This window comes from Babylonia areolata, chromosome 11 (assembly GCF_041734735.1).
Source record: "Babylonia areolata isolate BAREFJ2019XMU chromosome 11, ASM4173473v1, whole genome shotgun sequence".
NCBI lineage: Eukaryota > Metazoa > Mollusca > Gastropoda > Neogastropoda > Buccinidae > Babylonia > Babylonia areolata.
The window spans coordinates 780,001-797,641 of NC_134886.1; the positions used below are offsets into that span (position 1 = coordinate 780,001).

Sequence of the window (17,641 nt, forward strand, 5' to 3'; positions counted from 1 at the left end):
CTACCCCGCCCCCTCCCACCTCTCTCTCCCACCCCCTCCTCTACCCCTCCCCCTCCCACCTCTCTCTCCCACCCCTCCTCTACCCCGACCCCTCCCACCTCTCTCTTCCAGCCCCTCCTCTACCCGACCCCCCCTCTCTCTCTCCCACCCCTCCTCTACCCCGCCTTCTCTCTCTCTTCCAACCCCCTCCTCTACCCAGCCCCCCTTCTCTCTCTCCCACCCCCTCTACCCCGACCCCTCCCACCTCTCTCTCCCACCCCCTCCTCTACCCCGACCCCCCTCTCTCTCTCCCACCCCCTCTACCCCGACCCGTCCCACCTCTCTCTCCCACCCCCTCCTCTACCCCGCCCCCCCCTCTCTCTCTCCACCCCCTCCTCTACCCCGCCCCCCTCTCTCTCTCCCCCACCCCCTCCTCTACCCCGCCCCCCCCTCTCTCTTCCAACCCCCTCCTCTACCCAGCCCCCCCACTCTCTCTTCCAACCCCCTCCTCTACCCCGCCCCCTCCCCCCCCCTCTACCCCGCCCCCTCTCTCTCCTACCCCCTCCTCTACCCCGACCCCCCCCCCTCTCTCTCTCCTACCCCCTCCTCTACCCTGCCCCCTCTCTCTTCCCCCCCCCCTCTACCCCACCTGCCTCTGTCTCCCGCCTTGAGAAGGTGTGTGCACATGTGTGGGTAAGCACGGGTTCTCTGAGTGAGACCCATTTCTGTTCTGGTTGATATTTCAATCATTTGCCTTCTGTCTCTTGCCCTTCACTCTGTTCAATGCATTTACTGACTTTATTGATTTTGGTCATATTATTTCATCTCGTTCTATGTTAGTTTCTGTTGTTTGTTTGGTCATATTATTAATTTTCATCTCATTTATGTTGGTTTCTGTTGTTTATTTGGTCATATTATTTCTTCTCGTTTTATGTTAGTTTCTGTTGTTTATTTGGTCATATTCATCTCGTTTTATGTTAGTTTCTGTTCTTTATTTGGTCATATTATTTCATCTCATTTATGTTGGTTTCTGTTGTTTATTTGGTCATATTATTTCATCTTATTTATGTTGGTTTCTGTTCTTTATTTGGTCATATTATTGCATCTTATTTATGTAAGTTTCTGTTGTTTATTTGGTCTTATTATTTCATCTCATTTATGTTAGTTTCTGTTGTTTATTTGGTCATATTATTTCATCTCATTTATGTTGGTTTCTGTTGTTTATTTGGTCATATTATTTCATCTCATTTATGTTGGTTTCTGTTGTTTATTTGGTCTTATTATTTCATCTCATTTATGTTGGTTTCTGTTGTTTATTTGGTCATATTATTTCTTCTCGTTTTATGTTAGTTTCTGTTGTTTATTTGGTCATATTATTTCATCTCATTTATGTTGGTTTCTGTTGTTTATTTGGTCATATTATTTCATCTCGTTTTATGTTAGTTTCTGTTGTTTATTTGGTCATATTATTTCATCTCATTTTATCATAAAAATGTGATTTTTTATTCAACATATTGTAGCGTACACAGAAACATTGAATCTCTCTCTCTCTTTCTTTCTTTTCACTCTGTTCCCTGTTTCTCTCTGTCCTATCTCTGTCTCTCTTTCCCCCTTCTTTTCTCTCTGTTCCCTCTGTCCTATCTCTGTCTCTCTTTCCCCTTCTTTTCACTCTGTTCCCTGTTTCCCTCTGTCCTATCTCTGTCTCTCTTTCTCCTTCTTTTCTCTCTGTTCTCTGTTTCCCTCTGTCCTATCTCTTTCCCCTTCTTTTCACTCTGTTCCCTGTTTCCCTCTGTCCTATCTCTGTCTCTCTTTCTCCTTTTCTCTCTGTTCTCTGTTTCCCTCTGTCCTATCTCTGTATCTCTTTCTCCTTCTTTTCTCTCTGTTCTCTGTTTCCCTCTGTCCTATCTCTTTCCCCTTCTTTTCACTCTGTTCCCTGTTTCCCTCTGTCCTATCTCTGTCTCTCTTTCTCCTTTTCACTCTGTTCCCTGTTTCTCTCTGTCCTATCTGTCTCTCTTTCTTTCTTTTCTCTCTGTTCCCTGTTTCTCTCTGTCCTATCTCTGTCTCTCTTTCTCCCTTCTTTTCTCTCTGTTCCCTGTTTCCCTCTGTCCTATCTCTGTCTCTCTTTCCCCCTTCTTTTCTCTCTGTTCCCTGTTTCCCTCTGTCCTATCTCTGTCTGTCTTTCTCCCTTCTTTTCACTCTCTTCTTTCTCTATTTTTTCTTACATCTCTTTCACTTTTCACTCTCTGTCTTTCACTTTTTTCTTTTCAAGTTCGTTTTTATTTTCAATGTTTTTTCTTTCATTTCCCGCCATTCAATGGGGGGGTAGGATGAAAAAAGAGAATTGTATGCCGCATCCGTAATCTTCGGTGAGCAAAAAACATTCATCTTTTCTCTCTCTCTCTCTCTCTCTCTCTCTCTCTCTCTCTCTCTCTCTCCCCCCCTCAGCCTCCCTCCCCATCTTTCTCTCTGACATACAGTCTGTGTCTGTGTGTCTGTCTGTCTCAGTCTCTGTTTCTCTCTCTCTTTTTCTGTGAGCGAGACAGAGAGAGAGAGAGAGAGAGAGAGAGAGGGAGAGAGACAGCGAGAGCGAGAGAGAGCGAGAGAGAATGTGTAGCAAAAACGACAAAAAGGATACTGTCTTGTTTTGTATTTTGTCACTCTTTGTCCCACTAGATTTCTTTGTGTGAAATTCAGACTGCTGTCCCGGAAAGCGAGTGGCCACAGTGTGTGAAATTCAGACTGCTGTCCCGGAAAGCGAGTGGCCAGTGTGTGAAATTCAGACTGCTGTCCCGGAAAGCGTGTGGCCACAGTGTGTGAAATTCAGACTGCTGTCCCGGAAAGCGTGTGGCCACAGTGTGTGAAATTCAGACTGCTGTCCCGGAAAGCGAGTGGCCACAGTGTGTGAAATTCAGACTGCTGTCTCGGAAAGCGAGTGGCCACAGTGTGTGAAATTCAGACTGCTGTCCCAGAAAGCGAGTGGCCACAGTGTGTGACAGACTGCTGTCCCGGAAAGCGTGTGGCCACAGTGTGTGAAATTCAGACTGCTGTCCCGGAAAGCGAGTGGCCACAGTGCCGCTCTGTGTGAAATTCAGACTGCTGTCCCGGAAAGCGTGTGGCCACAGTGTGTGAAATTCAGACTGCTGTCCCGGAAAGCGTGTGGCCACAGTGTGTGAAATTCAGACTGCTGTCCCGGAAAGCGTGTGGCCACAGTGTGTGAAATTCAGACTGCTGTCCCGGAAAGCGTGTGGCCACAGTGTGTGAAATTCAGACTGCTGTCCCGGAAAGCGAGTGGCCACAGTGTGTGAAATTCAGACTGCTGTCCCGGAAAGCGAGTGGCCACAGTGTGTGAAATTCAGACTGCTGTCCCGGAAAGCGTGTGGCCACAGTGCCGCTCTGTGTGAAATTCAGACTGCTGTCCCGGAAAGCGAGTGGCCACAGTGTGTGAAATTCAGGCTGCTGTCCCGGAAAGCGAGTGGCCACAGTGTGTGAAATTCAGGCTGCTGTCCCGGAAAGCGAGTGGCCACAGTGTGTGAAATTCAGACTGCTGTCCCGGAAAGCGAGTGGCCACAGTGTGTGAAATTCAGACTGCTGTCCCGGAAAGCGAGTGGCCACATTGCCGCACCACTCATCACTTTGTCACTTATTGCTGTAATCATCCATTCATCTTAATTCTATGCAAATAAGTATACAAATTTTCAAGTTAAGAGTTTGTGGTGTGGCAGAATTGTCGAAAACCAAACAAAAACCAAACAATAAACACATCCTTTGTGCGAAATTGTTGCCTCATTTAAGTGCCAACCAGTCTTCTGTAGATGACCCCTGTCTGGATGTTGTTCTTCAATTCTATTAGTGATGCCTCATTTAAGTGCCAACCAATCTTCTGTAGATGACCCCTGTCTGGATGTTGTTCTTTAATTCTATTAGTGATGCCTCATTTAAGTGCCAACCAATCTTCTGTAGATGACCCCTGTCTGGATGTTGTTATTTAATTCTATTAGTGATGCCTCATTTAAGTGCCAACCAATCTTCTGTAGATGACCCCTGTCTGGATGTTGTTCTTCAATCATATCTCCCCTCTTCACTGTTTTCAGTTCTTCTTGCATTCCTTTCCATCTGTTTTGCTGGATACATTTCAGATGGTATCTTTTCCCGCTTTGTGCATTGTGTTCTCCACAGTTGTACCCCTTCTGGTCTTTAACTGTTTATTTCCCCTTTCATCCTTCATTGCAAAACAAATGTCAAATCAGAACAAACTTTCCACATTCCATAACGAGCTTGATCATGCATTCTGAATGACCCTTGTTATACAGTAGCTACTTTCAGCAAAGATGCTTCACACTTTATATATACCTTTGTAAAATGGGTCTTTGGTTTTGATTTATTGCATTTCAAGAAAAGCACAGAATTTCAATGTATTTGCCACACACACACACACACACACACACACACACACACACACACACAGCCTTTCAAACTAAACAAAAGATATTCCGAGCAACTGGTGAGATTTTCTTTTTTTTTCGTTTTGAATAAACAACAACAAAGAAAGAAAGAAAGAAAGAAAAAGAAAAAAAAGAAAACCCCCAAAACAAATAAAAAATCAAACAAAGTTCACCAACTGCACGGGGCACTTGGTCAGTGTGCAGGGAGTATCGAATGACATCTTTTGAATGAAGAACGAGAAATTCAGAATCATCTTTCCTTGCTTTTCTTCCCATCTAAATGACTCCACCATCGGCATCCATTTGAAATCCTAGCTGGAAAATGTGAGGAAGGGGGGAGGACTCTGGCCTCACAGTTCCCTATTCTTGGCTGATCAATGGCAGTGTTCAATAGAAGTGCTCCCTGCGGGTTTCACCGTTTGATCCAAACCACCCGACACAACTTCAACAACAACAAACAACAACAAAGAAAACTAAAGGAAAGACAGACAAAATAGAGAAAGGAAGCAAGAACGAAAGAAAAAAAAACAAAACAGAAAAAGGAAAAGAAAGAGAGAAGGAAAAAGACAACAACAACAAAGAGCGAGAGCGAGAGAGAGAGCGAGAGAGAGAGAGAGAGAGAGAGAGAGAGACAGAGAGAGAGAGAGAGAGAGAGAGAAAGAGAGAGAGACAGAGAGAGAGAGAGAGAGAGAGAGAGAGAGCGAGAGAGAGAGAGAGAGAGAGAGAGAGAGAGAGAGAGAGAGAGAGAGAGAGAGAGAGAGAAGACGGAGAATCATTAGGAAAAAACAAACAAAAAAAAACCGAAGAAGAAATCTTTGTAGAAAAAGAACAAAACCCAAACAAAGTGCATTAAAAGAAAGAAGGAAAGTAGGAAGGAAAGACTGGGAGGATGAAGAGAAGAGAACAGACAGAAATAGGAAGAGTTAGAAGAAGGGTGATTGAATCTTTAATGGGGAAAAGAATTAGGCTCAATAAAGGCCTTTTACAATTCTGCCCGTTTAAGGAAATAAAATCATGAAGATGGAAAAAAGGAGAATCGGATGAGGAGAATGACTGGAATACTTCACTGACAATAGCAAGATAATGAAAAGAGCAATTATTCTATCAGAAGAACTAGAAGAAAAAGAAGGATAAAAAACCCCACAAAAGTAGACGATTACGACGACGACGATGAAGAAGTAGTAGAAGAAGAAGAACAAGAAAGAAAGAAAGAAAGAAAGAAAGAAAGGAGAAATTGGCGAGGAAGGCCGATTTTTACCGGACTTACTATCATCGTCGTTGTCATCATCACACATTATTCACCGATTTTGACCACATTATTTTTGTCATCGTCGTTGTCATCATCACACATTATTCACCGATTTTTACCACATTATTTTTGTCATCGTCGTTGTCATCATCACACATTATTCACCGATTTTGACCACATTATTTTTGTCATCGTCGTTGTCAATAACGTTACACGTTATTTACTGACTTGTAACCAAAACTATTTCTAGCACAGTTAGTCGTTATTATCATGACTATATTCATCAATGATGAGGAACTGCGGCGTACCATACCAAAGTAAGCTTTATTTCCTGCTCCTCCCCCCAGAACAAGAACAAAACAACAAAGGACAACCGACGCCAAGCCCAAGAAAAACCACAGCAACTTTGGCATAGCATCATGCATTAATTTGCATGTGATTTCGTCTCGCTCGCCTCTTAAAGGCGCGTGAATGTGTCCACACTCCCCCTTCCCCCCAGCCCCTTGCTGTCTGTCTGTCGTCTGAAGCAGCACTGTGATCCCCATCTGACCGACAGCACGCTGTTTGTTTGCCATCACTTGTGCTCATTTAAATAGCGAGTAGTTCTGTTCTCTTTTCTTCCTCGTCTTCGGCATCCAGATATATGAAACTTGGACCGAAGCAATGCAGTTTTTGTTTCTAATGCTTTTGTTGTTGTGGATTTTCTAATTTGTTTGGTTTTTGTGTATGCTTCGAATATGATTGGTGAACTGTATTTGTTTTCAAAGCAGGTACGATAGTTGCAACTTCTTATTCTTTGACCGGAAAGGCTTTACGTTTTACATTTTATCTCATGAATTTTTCATAGTAAAAATCGAGTTTGTATTCTAAGTAGTTGTCGGAATTAATGGGATATTCGTCGCTCGCTTGTTCTTCCTAGAGAGAGAGAGAGAGAGAGAGAAGAGAGAGAGAGAGAGAGAGAGAGAGAGAGATAACGATATGCAAAGCGTCTAAAACACCTCAGAATAGTTCATTAGGAATGAAGCATTTCATTAAAATCGTTTTATTGCAAAACAACAATAACAACAAACAAAAACAAAAAGCAAACAAAACAGAACGAAACAAAAAAACAAACCAACACTAACTTCTGATGATTTCTGCCTTTTCCTCTCCGGGAAAGAGGAAATAAGGATGAGCAGAAACCAAGAAATGGACACCGGAGCACTGTCACAAAGTCATGGCCTGTAGCGACACGGGTAGTTTCCTTTGACATTGCACGTGCTCACCGGTGCTGACGCAGAACCCAACAACATGGTGACGACAAACACGGCACGGCCAAGGTTTGAACTGACCTGTTAGTTTCTTTGGCCGCATTTTACCTCACATACAAGCCTCTGGTGAGGATGGAACTAACATCCTCCCATTCGCCAGTTCGCGACGCTAACCACTTGGCCCCAGCGGCTGGTGGGGGAGGGGCACCGCGGCAAGGCGGTGGACTGATTCCGTGTTCACCAGTGATCAGGGTTCGATCCCCCGTTTCGGCCTGGTGTTGTGTCTTGGGAAAGACACTTCACTGCAATGTCCCTGGGAAAGACACTTCACTGCAATGTCCCTACTCCACCTATGAATGGACACTTCGTCCTTGGGAAAGACACTTCACTGCAATGTCCCTGACTCCACCTGTGAATGGACACTTCGTCCTTGGGAAAGACACTTCACTGCAATGTCCCTACTCAACCTGTGAATGGACACTTCGTCCTTGGGAAAGACACTTCACTGCAATGTCCCTACTCCACCTGTGAATGGACACTTCGTCCTTGGGAAAGACACTTCACTGCAATGTCCCTGACTCCACCTGTGAATGGACACTTCGTCCTTGGGAAAGACACTTCACTGCAATGTCCCTACTCCACCTATGAATGGACACTTTGTTTTTGGGAAAGACACTTCACTGCAATGTCCCTGGGAAAGACACTTCACTGCAATGTCCCTGACACCACCTATGAACGGACACTTCGTTTCTGGGAAAGACACTTCACTGCAATGTCCCTGACACCACCTGTGAATGGACACTTCGTCCTTGGGAAAGACACTTCACTGCAATGTCCCTGACACCACCTTTGAATGGACCCTTGACCTCGGCTGGGGAAGCTTTTCTATGTGGAGCTATTGACAGTGAATGTGAATTCACTGCCTCCATGTCCGTTAAAGGCTGTGGGACCTTTAACCTTTAACTTGAACTTCGAGTGGAAAGTTCAGTAAAACTTCTGCTCTTACTGTTTGGATAATTTATGCAAACTGTCTTCATATAACATGGACTTGAAATAGCAAGAAAAGAGAATAGAATAAATAAAAGAAAATAACGATCACGTGTATTTATTGTTTGGAAACAAAATATACATGTATTGACACGGGCCAGAGTTGTCCCGAGATTTGTAGTTTCCGAAAAAAAGCCCAGAGAGAGAGAGAGAGAGAGAGAGAGAGAGAGAGAGAGAGAGAGAGAGAGAGAGAGAGAGAACGAAAGAAAGAAGGAAAGAAGGAAAGAACGAAAGATAGGAAAGAAAGGAAATGAGCGAAAGAACAAGACAAGGAAAAAAGAACAAAAAAAAGAAAGAACGAAAAACAGAAGAATGAAAGAAAGAAAAGAAAGAACGAAAGAAAAGAAAGAAAAAGAAAGAAAGTAAAGAAAAAACGAAAAGAAGAGAACAGAAAGTAAGATAGAAAGAAGTAGACACAGAAAGAAAGAAAGAAAAAAAAGAAAAAAGAAGAGAACTAAAAATAAAGAGAAAGAGAATGAAACAATGAAAGAAATGAATGGCAGAAAGAATGAAACAATGAAAGAAATGAATGGCAGAAAGAATGAAACAATGAAAGAAATGAATGGCAGAAAATGAAACAATGAAAGAAATGAATGGCAGAAAGAATGAAACAATGAAAGAAATGAATGGCAGAAAGAAACCAAAAAAAGTAGAAAGAAATACAGAAAATAAGCACAGAAAAAGAAAAGAAAGAGAAAAGAAATACATGAGTGAAAGCAGAAAGAAAGAAAAAGTATGGAGGAAAGCAAGCCCAAAATCACGACGATGCAGTTTTGATGAAACGATGCTCGATTTCTGAAAAAAAATGTTGAAGTGATGACAGATTCATTTCATAATTACGATATAGTTTTGTTTGAAATGGTGATGGATGTCTTGATATTAATGACAATGCTTTTTACAGGATTTCTTGAAATAATGATATATATATTTTTTTTGCTGATGATGACGGATATTCGTGAATTGATGATCCAGCTCTTTCCTCGTTTGGTGATGATGGCTTTGTTTGCTCTGTGCTGCACTAATTACTGCGGGAGTGTTTTGCTGATGAACACGCTGATGCCACTCTGTTGTTTTCTCTCAGATAGATAGATAGATAGATAGATAGAGAGAGAGAGAGAGAGAGAGAGAGAGAGAGAGAGAGGGGGGGAGCGGGGAGGGGTTGGGAGATATTTGAACTGTATGCGCAAATTAGTGATCATGATATAAGGATCAGCACACACACACACACACACACACACACACACACACACACAACACACACACAAAAAAACAAACAAAAAACAAAAACAAAAACATAACACACACACACACACATACACAGACGCAGACGCAGAAAAGGTAGGCAGACAGACAGGCAGACAGACAGAGACAGACTGATAGACACACACACAGTCATACAGACAGACAGATAAGCAGACAGACACAGACATACAGACAGACCGACACACACACACACACACAAACACACACACAGTCACCTCTTTCTTGCTTGCCAGGCAGGCGACAGCGAGAAGAGAGAGGAGGACGAGGCGTGTCATCATCTTGTCCATGATGTCCACTTGTCCCTCAACGATGTCCCAAGGGGTGGCTGGTCCTCAAGGCGTCTTCACCGGCCTGTGGGGGCGGTCAGCGGGTCTGGTCACAGGGCAGCGGGCAGGACACAGCGGAGGATCGTCCACGGGAGACCTGAGCGACGTGTCCGAGGTGGGACCGGTGTGGAAAGAAGCTCCAGCGGAGAAGAAAAAGTTTAAAGTGAAAGAGCGAGCGTCTGGCCGGGCGTTATATACTGCCTGTCAGCCAGTGCTGTCAACTGGGCCGGCACTGCCGCCCTGCCCCGGCGCTCGCGCTCGCGTGCGTGCTCTGTCTCTGTCTCTGTATGTGTGTGTGCATTGGAAGGTTCGTGTAGGTGTTTGAGAGAGAGAGAGAGAGAGGATACGCGCGCGCGCGCACGCGCGCACGCGTGTGTGTGTGTGTGTGAGGGTGTGTGGGTGTGGACGGGTGGTTTGGGGGATGTAGGTGATCACGTGACTGAGGAAGCATTGGCCTATCAGGTGACGCAGCAAGTCTGGCGTTATTCCCCTCTCTCCTCCCCCCTTTCCTCTCCCTCACCCTCTCCTCTCCCTCCACCCCCCTCTCCTCTCCATCCCCCCCTCCTCTCCCACTCCCCCTCTCCCTTCCCCCCTCTCCTCTCCCCCCTTCTCCTCTCCATCCCCTCCTCTCCTCTTTCTCCCCCCTCCTCTCTCTGACTCCACAGTATGGAAACATGTCGTGACGTGCATCTGAGGGAATGCTTTGTGAACAATAACGTAAGTACTGATGACACAATAACGTATGTACTGATGACACAACGACGTAGGTATTGGCGACACAACATCGAGTGTACTGACGACAGAAATGTATGTACTGACGACACAGAAATGTATGCACTGACGACACAGCATTGTGCGTACTGACGACATAACATCATGTGTACTGACGACACAACAATGTATACACTGACGACACAACCTGTGTACTGACAACACAATATAACAGTGTATATACTGACACAACACAACAACTCGTTTACTGACACAACAATAAAAACGTGTGTACTGACACAATATAATGTGTGTACTGACACAACAAGGTGTGTATTAGCACAACATAACATCGTGTGTACTGACACAACATAACATCGTGTGTACTGACACAACATAACAACAAAGCAACAGCGTGTTGACTTCACAGTAAGATGTGCACTGACCATGACGACAAAGAACCAAGCATACAGGGCATGAGGAAGAAGAAAGGGTCCAAACAGAAAGCTGTGAAGAAGACAGGGTCCAAAAAGAAAGCTGTGAAGAAGAAAGGGTCCAAAAAGACAGCTGTGGAGAAGACAGGGTCCAAAAAGAAAGCTGTGAAGAAGAAAGGGTCGAAAAAGAAAGCTGTGGAGAAGAAAGGGTCCAAAAAGAAAGCTGTGAAGAAGAAAATGACGAAAAAGAAAAAATGATGATGATGAAGAAGCAGGAAAAGAAGAAGTGGATGTGGGTAACGTTTAGAAAAAGGAGAAGGAAGAGAAGAAGGAGAGAAAAAAGCGAAGGAGAATACGAAAGAGAACAAGGAGAACGATAAGGAGAACAAGGAAAACTAGAAAGAGAACAAAGAGAACAAGGAGAACAAGGAGAACGAGAACGAGGAGGATAACAAGGAGGAGAACGAGGAGGAGAACGAGGAGGAGAACGAAACCAAGGAGGAGAACGAGGAGGAGAACAAGGAGGAGAACGAAACCAAGGAGGAGAACGAGGAGGAGAACGAGAACAAGGAGGAGAACGAGGAAGAGAACAAGGAGGAGAACTAGGAGGAGAACGAGAACAAGGAGGAGAACAAGGAGGAGAACGAGGAGGAGAACAAGGAGGAGAACAAGGTGGAGAACAAGGAGGAGAACGAGGAGGAGAAAAAGGAGAACGAGGAGGAGAACACGGAGGAAAACGAAGAAGGAGAACAAGAAGAAGAAATGAAATAATGCTGCTTATAACCCAGCCGAAAAGGAGAAATTTATAGGGAATGACTGACAGAAGAAAAAGCCCCACCGTAAATGGAAATGGATGATCGAATGAACAGACATTCACGCACACACGCACGCACACACGTATACGCACACACACACACACACACACACACACACACACACACACACACACACACACACACACACCCAAGGAACACACACACACACACACACACAGACACACACAGACACACACAGACACACACACACACACACACACACGAAAACCACAAAGAAAAAGAGAAAATGGATCTTTAAATGATAAACGTTGAGAGAGACAGAAAAAATCGAAAACGAAATCGAAACCTTTTTCTTAATGTGGGGAAAAAAAAGAGCACAAAATACAATGGTCTATTTCCATCCTACCCTCACAAGAGACGAATGAATTAGTCACTGAAATACAAGGGAAAGGGAGATAATTCCCAGTTAATATACAGACACAGCATGGCAAAAAGCAAACCAAGACTGAGGCCTACAGTACTCTGCAGAAGACCACTAGAAGGCATTCAATACGTGTGTGTGCACACATGGATGGGGGAGGAAAGTGTGAAAGGATAGATAACTAGTGAAGGAAAACTCTCTGAACAGGGGCAAGAGACACACAGAGAGAGAGAGAGAGAGAGAGAGAGAGAGAGAGAGAGAGAGAGAGAGAGAGAGAGAGAGGGAGAAAGGGAGGGGGGGGGGAGAGAGAAACGATCGAACGAAAATGTTTTAATTAACTTTGTCCATGGACCACAATTCAAAACCAGGGGACTGGGGGTGAGCATGGGAAGGGGTATAATAACACTTGAATAGATCACACAATATCTTAATGTTCATGAACTTGACATTAATTCTACTTAATTAGGTCTGAGTATAAATTATGATTTCTCCTTTTGCTCGCATGGAAAATAAATTTTGATACATGGCAATTTCTCTGCTTGTTGTTTGATCGAAGAAGTGTACAAAGGGACATATTTAAACAGTCTTGAAGAAATTTTGTCCGCAAATCGGTATATACATAACAAATAAACAACAAAGGCTATTCATCTTCTAGTTCACATTGGCAAAAAGGACAATGTTTGAAACATCATTTTCAGTGTACCTATTAATATTATTATTTAAAGAAGCACGTTAAATCTGGCCTGAGACAACGCCACTCTGAAACAATATTCATCAGCATTTGTAATGTATTTTTCTTTTTCAAATAGAACTTGAAAACGAGCTGTAGCACGAATATCTGTCTCTATCACTAATAGTACCCCACCATTCTTGAATGAAGATATCTATGTCTTTGTTTGAAAATAATAAGAAATCCTTTCACATCACCAGCACCTTTTTGCAACCACACAAAATTAAAACCTGTTGTACATAATATTTTTATAACTTGGGAAACCCAACACTGTTTTCCATTTAAATCTTATCTGAGCTACATGAGGGAGAGAGAGAGAGAGAGAGAGAGAGAGAGAGAGAGAGAGAGAGAGAGAGAGAGAGAGGGGAGAAAGACAAAGAGAGATTGAGAAAAAATGAGAGAGAGACAGAGACAGAGACACTAATAGAGTGTGCAAGAAAGGAGAGAGAGAGAGAGAGAGAGAGAGAGAGAGAGAGAGAGAGAGAGAGAGAGAGAGAGACTCTAATAGTGTGCAAGAAAGGAGACAGAGAGAGAGAGAGAGATAGAGACACAGAGACAGAGAGAGAGAGACAGAGACAGAGAGAGTATGAGAGACAAGACAAGACAAGACAAGACAAGACAAATTCTGTATTTCGAGCATAATAGATAAGCACTGGTGTGCTTTTTTACATCCAGTCCCCGCCCTGCTAGGGTCTACACTACACAATATTTTAATAAAATGAAAGCATGGTGTTAGTAGAGATACATAACAGAGGAAAAAATACACAGAAATCAGAACAAAACAACACACACACACACACACACACACACACACACACACACACACACACACACACATGGCATACAGGCACTAGCATGGTGTTAGTAAAATGCATAGAAAAAAAATGAACAAAATGAAAGAAACAAACACACACAACACACACCGCACTACACATCAGAATGGGGGATAGAGGGTGAGGAAGGTTCTCAGTCAACCATACACATTTGACAAACAGTATCAATAAAATGAACGATTTACATTACATTATGGCATAAGGTGGGAAAGGCAATGTTTTTTGAAGGTGGTTGGCCAATGGTGTTGTTTGATTGTTTCTGGGAGTGAGTTCCGTAGGGTGGCGCCTGAGTAAACCAGACTGGATTTGAACAAGTCAATTCTTGGAATTGGGATATGGACTTTGGGGGGGATTCCTTGATGGATTTACAGAAAATTTGTCTGTTAATGTTAGTGGTGCATTACCTGTCATAATCTTTTGCATCATGATTCCTTTATTGTACTTTAATCTACGGATTGTCTCTCTCTCTCTTCTCTCTCTCTCTCTGTGTTTCTCTCTCTATATATATACATATGTATATATACAGTGTGTGCGTGCGTGCGTGCGTGTGTGTTTGTGTGAGTGTGTGTGTGTGTGTGTGTGTGTGTGTGTGTGTGTGTGTGTGTGAAGGGCAGCTGATATTTACATAATTATGTATGTTAAATGTATGTATGTTGTGTGTGTGTGCGGAGGGAGGTTGGGGGGGGGGGGGGGGGGGGGGGGGGGGGGTCCAGGGGGGGGGGGAGCTGATATGTACATAATTTTGCATGTTCAAATGTATTTATGTTGTGTGTGTGTGTGTGTGTGTGTGTGTGTGTGTGTAGTTTGTCAGTGAGGCTTTTCCCGTTCTGTTCAAGCTCATTTGATTATTTGTTCACCAGATCTGAATTGTCTGTTTTCCTATCCACGGATATCCAATTACTTGTCTTTTATCGAACTTAATGAAACTTTTCCCCCTCTTCTAGAATTCAGCTGCCTGTCTTAATTAAGAATTTCAGTCATTATTTTCGGATGCTGAGCAGTGGAACTTTTTCAACTTCTCCGACTTTGATGGAAGAAAAAAAAAGGAAAAAAGAAAAAAAAAGATGTGTCTTTGACCTAGTTGTGTCAGTTCCGCCACGTTAGCGTGATAATTTGATTGGCTAGGAGGACTGGGTGGACCACGTCAGCCACCAATCAGCGAACAGATTGGAGAAGTAATTGCGGAGAATGACAGGAACCAATGGAAGACGGGATTAGAGGGGGAGGAAGTCATGAAATATTCACACGGCTCATCAGGTCGGGATTCCTCTGTTTGCCCTCGGGGGGAGGGCGGAGAGAGTGCACCAAAGTCTACCATTTTCTGGTCAGTGAAGATCTTTCTTGGCGTTTCGTTTCGTTTTTCTTTTTCTTGTCACTTCATCTACCAACGTTGGCTGTTAGGAAGATTGAACTCGTTCGTTGGTTAGTTGGCTATTACATTCATTCATTAACTCACTCACTCTCGATCTTAATCGTTCATCCATTCATTTCTTTTTCCGTCTTTCTTTCTTTGGCTTCTTCTTTCTTTTTTGTCTGTCTGTCTTTCCTTTCTCACCTTTTCCCTTCAGTTTGTTCTTTCTTTGTTTTAATTTTTCATGTAAAATACATTTTTCTATTTTATCGACGTCACTGTTGCAAGGTTGCGAGATCTTCGTCATCATCTTCTTGCCCCCCCCCCTCCTCCCGACCCTTCTTCTGCTTCTGCTGTTATCTTCCCTTCTTCTGCTTCTGCTGCTATTACCTTTCCTTCTTCTGTTTTTGCTACTGTTTATCTTTCCTTCTTCTGCTTCTGCTGCTGTTATCTTTCCTTATCTGTTTCTGCTACTGTTTATCTTTCCTTCTTCTGCTTCTGCTGCTGTTTATCTTTCCTTCTTCTGCTTCTGCTGTTGTTTATCTTTCCTTCTTCTGTTTCTGCTACTGTTTATCTTTCCTTCTTCTGCTTCTGCTGCTGTTTATCTTTCCTTATCTGTTTCTGCTACTGTTTATCTTTCCTTCTTCTGCTTCTGCTGCTGTTTATCTTTCCTTCTTCTGCTTCTGCTGCTGTTTATCTTTCCTTCTTCTGCTTCTGCTGTTTATCTTTCCTTCTTCTGTTTCTGCTGCTGTTATCTTTCCTTCTGCTTCTGCTGCTGTTTATCTTTCCTTCTTCTGTTTCTGCTGCTGTTTATCTTTCCTTCTTCTGTTTCTGCTGCTGTTTATCTTTCCTTCATCTGTTTCTGCTGCTGTTTATCTTTCCTTCATCTGTTTCTGCTGCTGTTATCTTTCCTTCATCTGTTTCTGCTGCTGTTATCTTTCCTTCATCTGTTTCTGCTGCTGTTTATCTTTCCTTCATCTGTTTCTGCTGTTGTTTATCTTTCCTTCATCTGTTTCTGCTGCTGTTTATCTTTCCTTCATCTGTTTCTGCTGCTGTTATCTTTCCTTCTGTTTCTGCTGCTGTTTATCTTTCCTTCATCTGTTTCTGCTGCTGTTATCTTTCCTTCTGTTTCTGCTGCTGTTTATCTTTCCTTCATCTGTTTCTGCTGCTGTTATCTTTCCTTCTGTTTCTGCTGCTGTTTATCTTTCCTTCTTCTGCTTCTGCTGTTTATCTTTCCTTCTTCTGTTTCTGCTGCTGTTATCTTTCCTTCTGCTTCTGCTGCTGTTTATCTTTCCTTCTTCTGTTTCTGCTGCTGTTATCTTTCCTTCTTCTGCTTCTGCTGTTTTATGTTTACTTCTTCTGTTTCTGCTGTTTATCTTTCCTTCTTCTGTTTCTGCTGTTTATCTTTCTTTCTTCTGTTTCTGCTGTTTATCTTTCCTTCTTCTGTTTCTGCTGCTGTTACCTTTCCTTCTTCTTCTTCTTCTTCTGCTGCTGCTGCTATCATCTCTTCTTGCCCCGCCCCCTCATCTCCCCTTCTTCTTCAATGTCTTGGTTTTCCATCTTGCTGTACCCACCCACCTTCTCCCTTTCTATTATTCAGTCCCATCACAATTCTCAGCTGGCCAGCCTAGTCAGCAATCAGACGGTGCCAGCCAGCCAGCCAGCCAGCCAGCCAGCCTCACAACAATCAAGGAAAAGAAGGACAGAATCCCTTGGGGTAAAAGAGAAGGACGTTGTTAGTGCTTAACTAACTGGTGACTGACTAAACTTCCACAGTTCAATCCACACTACACTGTACCAGTTGTCTTACAGCGGCAGAATTCTTTTTTCCACTGGTATGTATTATAAGGATACATGAATCTACCCAATTTGCTTTTGCACTACTACTACTACTATTACTACTACTACTACTACTACTACTAACAATAGCAATAACAATAACGATGATGATAATGATGATAATTAATAATCGTCGACGATTTCTGTACATTACCATTGGCAAAAACAAAACAACCAGGGGGGGTGGGGGTGGGGGCGTGGAGGGGGTGGGGGGGCAATGGTAATGTTCAATGACTCCATCAGGGGTGGTGGTGGTGGGGTGGGGGACAATGGTAATGTTCAATGACTCCATCAGGGGTGGTGGTGGGGTGGGGTGGGGGACAATGGTAATGTTCAATGACTCCATCAGGGGTGGTGGTGGGGTGGGGTGGGGGGACAATGGTAATGTTCAATGACTCCATCAGGGGTGGTGGTGGGGTGGGGTGGGGGACAATGGTAATGTTCAATGACTCCATCAGGGGTGGTGGTGGGGTGGGGTGGGGGACAATGGTAATGTTCAATGACTCCATCAGGGGTGGTGGGGTGGGGTGGGGGACAATGGTAATGTTCAATGACTCCATCAGGGGTGGTGGTGGGGTGGGGTGGGGGGACAATGGTAATGTTCAATGACTCCATCAGGGGTGGTGGTGGTGGGGTGGGGTGGGGGACAATGGTAATGTTCAATGACTCCATCAGGGGTGGTGGTGGTGGGGTGGGGTGGGGGGACAATGGTAATGTTCAATGACTCCATCAGGGGTGGTGGTGGTGGGGTGGGGTGGGGGACAATGGTAATGTTCAATGACTCCATCAGGGGTGGTGGTGGTGGGGTGGGGGACAATGGTAATGTTCAATGACTCCATCAGGGGTGGTGGTGGTGGGGTGGGGGACAATGGTAATGTTCAATGACTCCATCAGGGGTGGTGGTGGGGTGGGGGACAATGGTAATGTTCAATGACTCCATCAGGGGTGGTGGTGGTGGTGGGGTGGGGGACAATGGTAATGTTCAATGAC

General features: G+C 43.9%; 1 protein-coding gene across 1 annotated transcript in view; it reads right to left on the reverse strand.

The window, feature by feature from the left end:
* LOC143287435 (uncharacterized) overlaps positions 1–9,722 on the reverse strand; it is a 104,760-nt gene extending 95,038 nt beyond the window's left edge. Inside the window, exon 1 of the mRNA XM_076595422.1 lies at positions 9,446–9,722. Coding sequence (XP_076451537.1) covers positions 9,446–9,517 — 72 coding nt within the window. The 5' untranslated portion in view covers positions 9,518–9,722. The remainder of the gene's footprint in view (positions 1–9,445) is intronic.
* Positions 9,723–17,641: the final 7,919 nt, after the last annotated feature.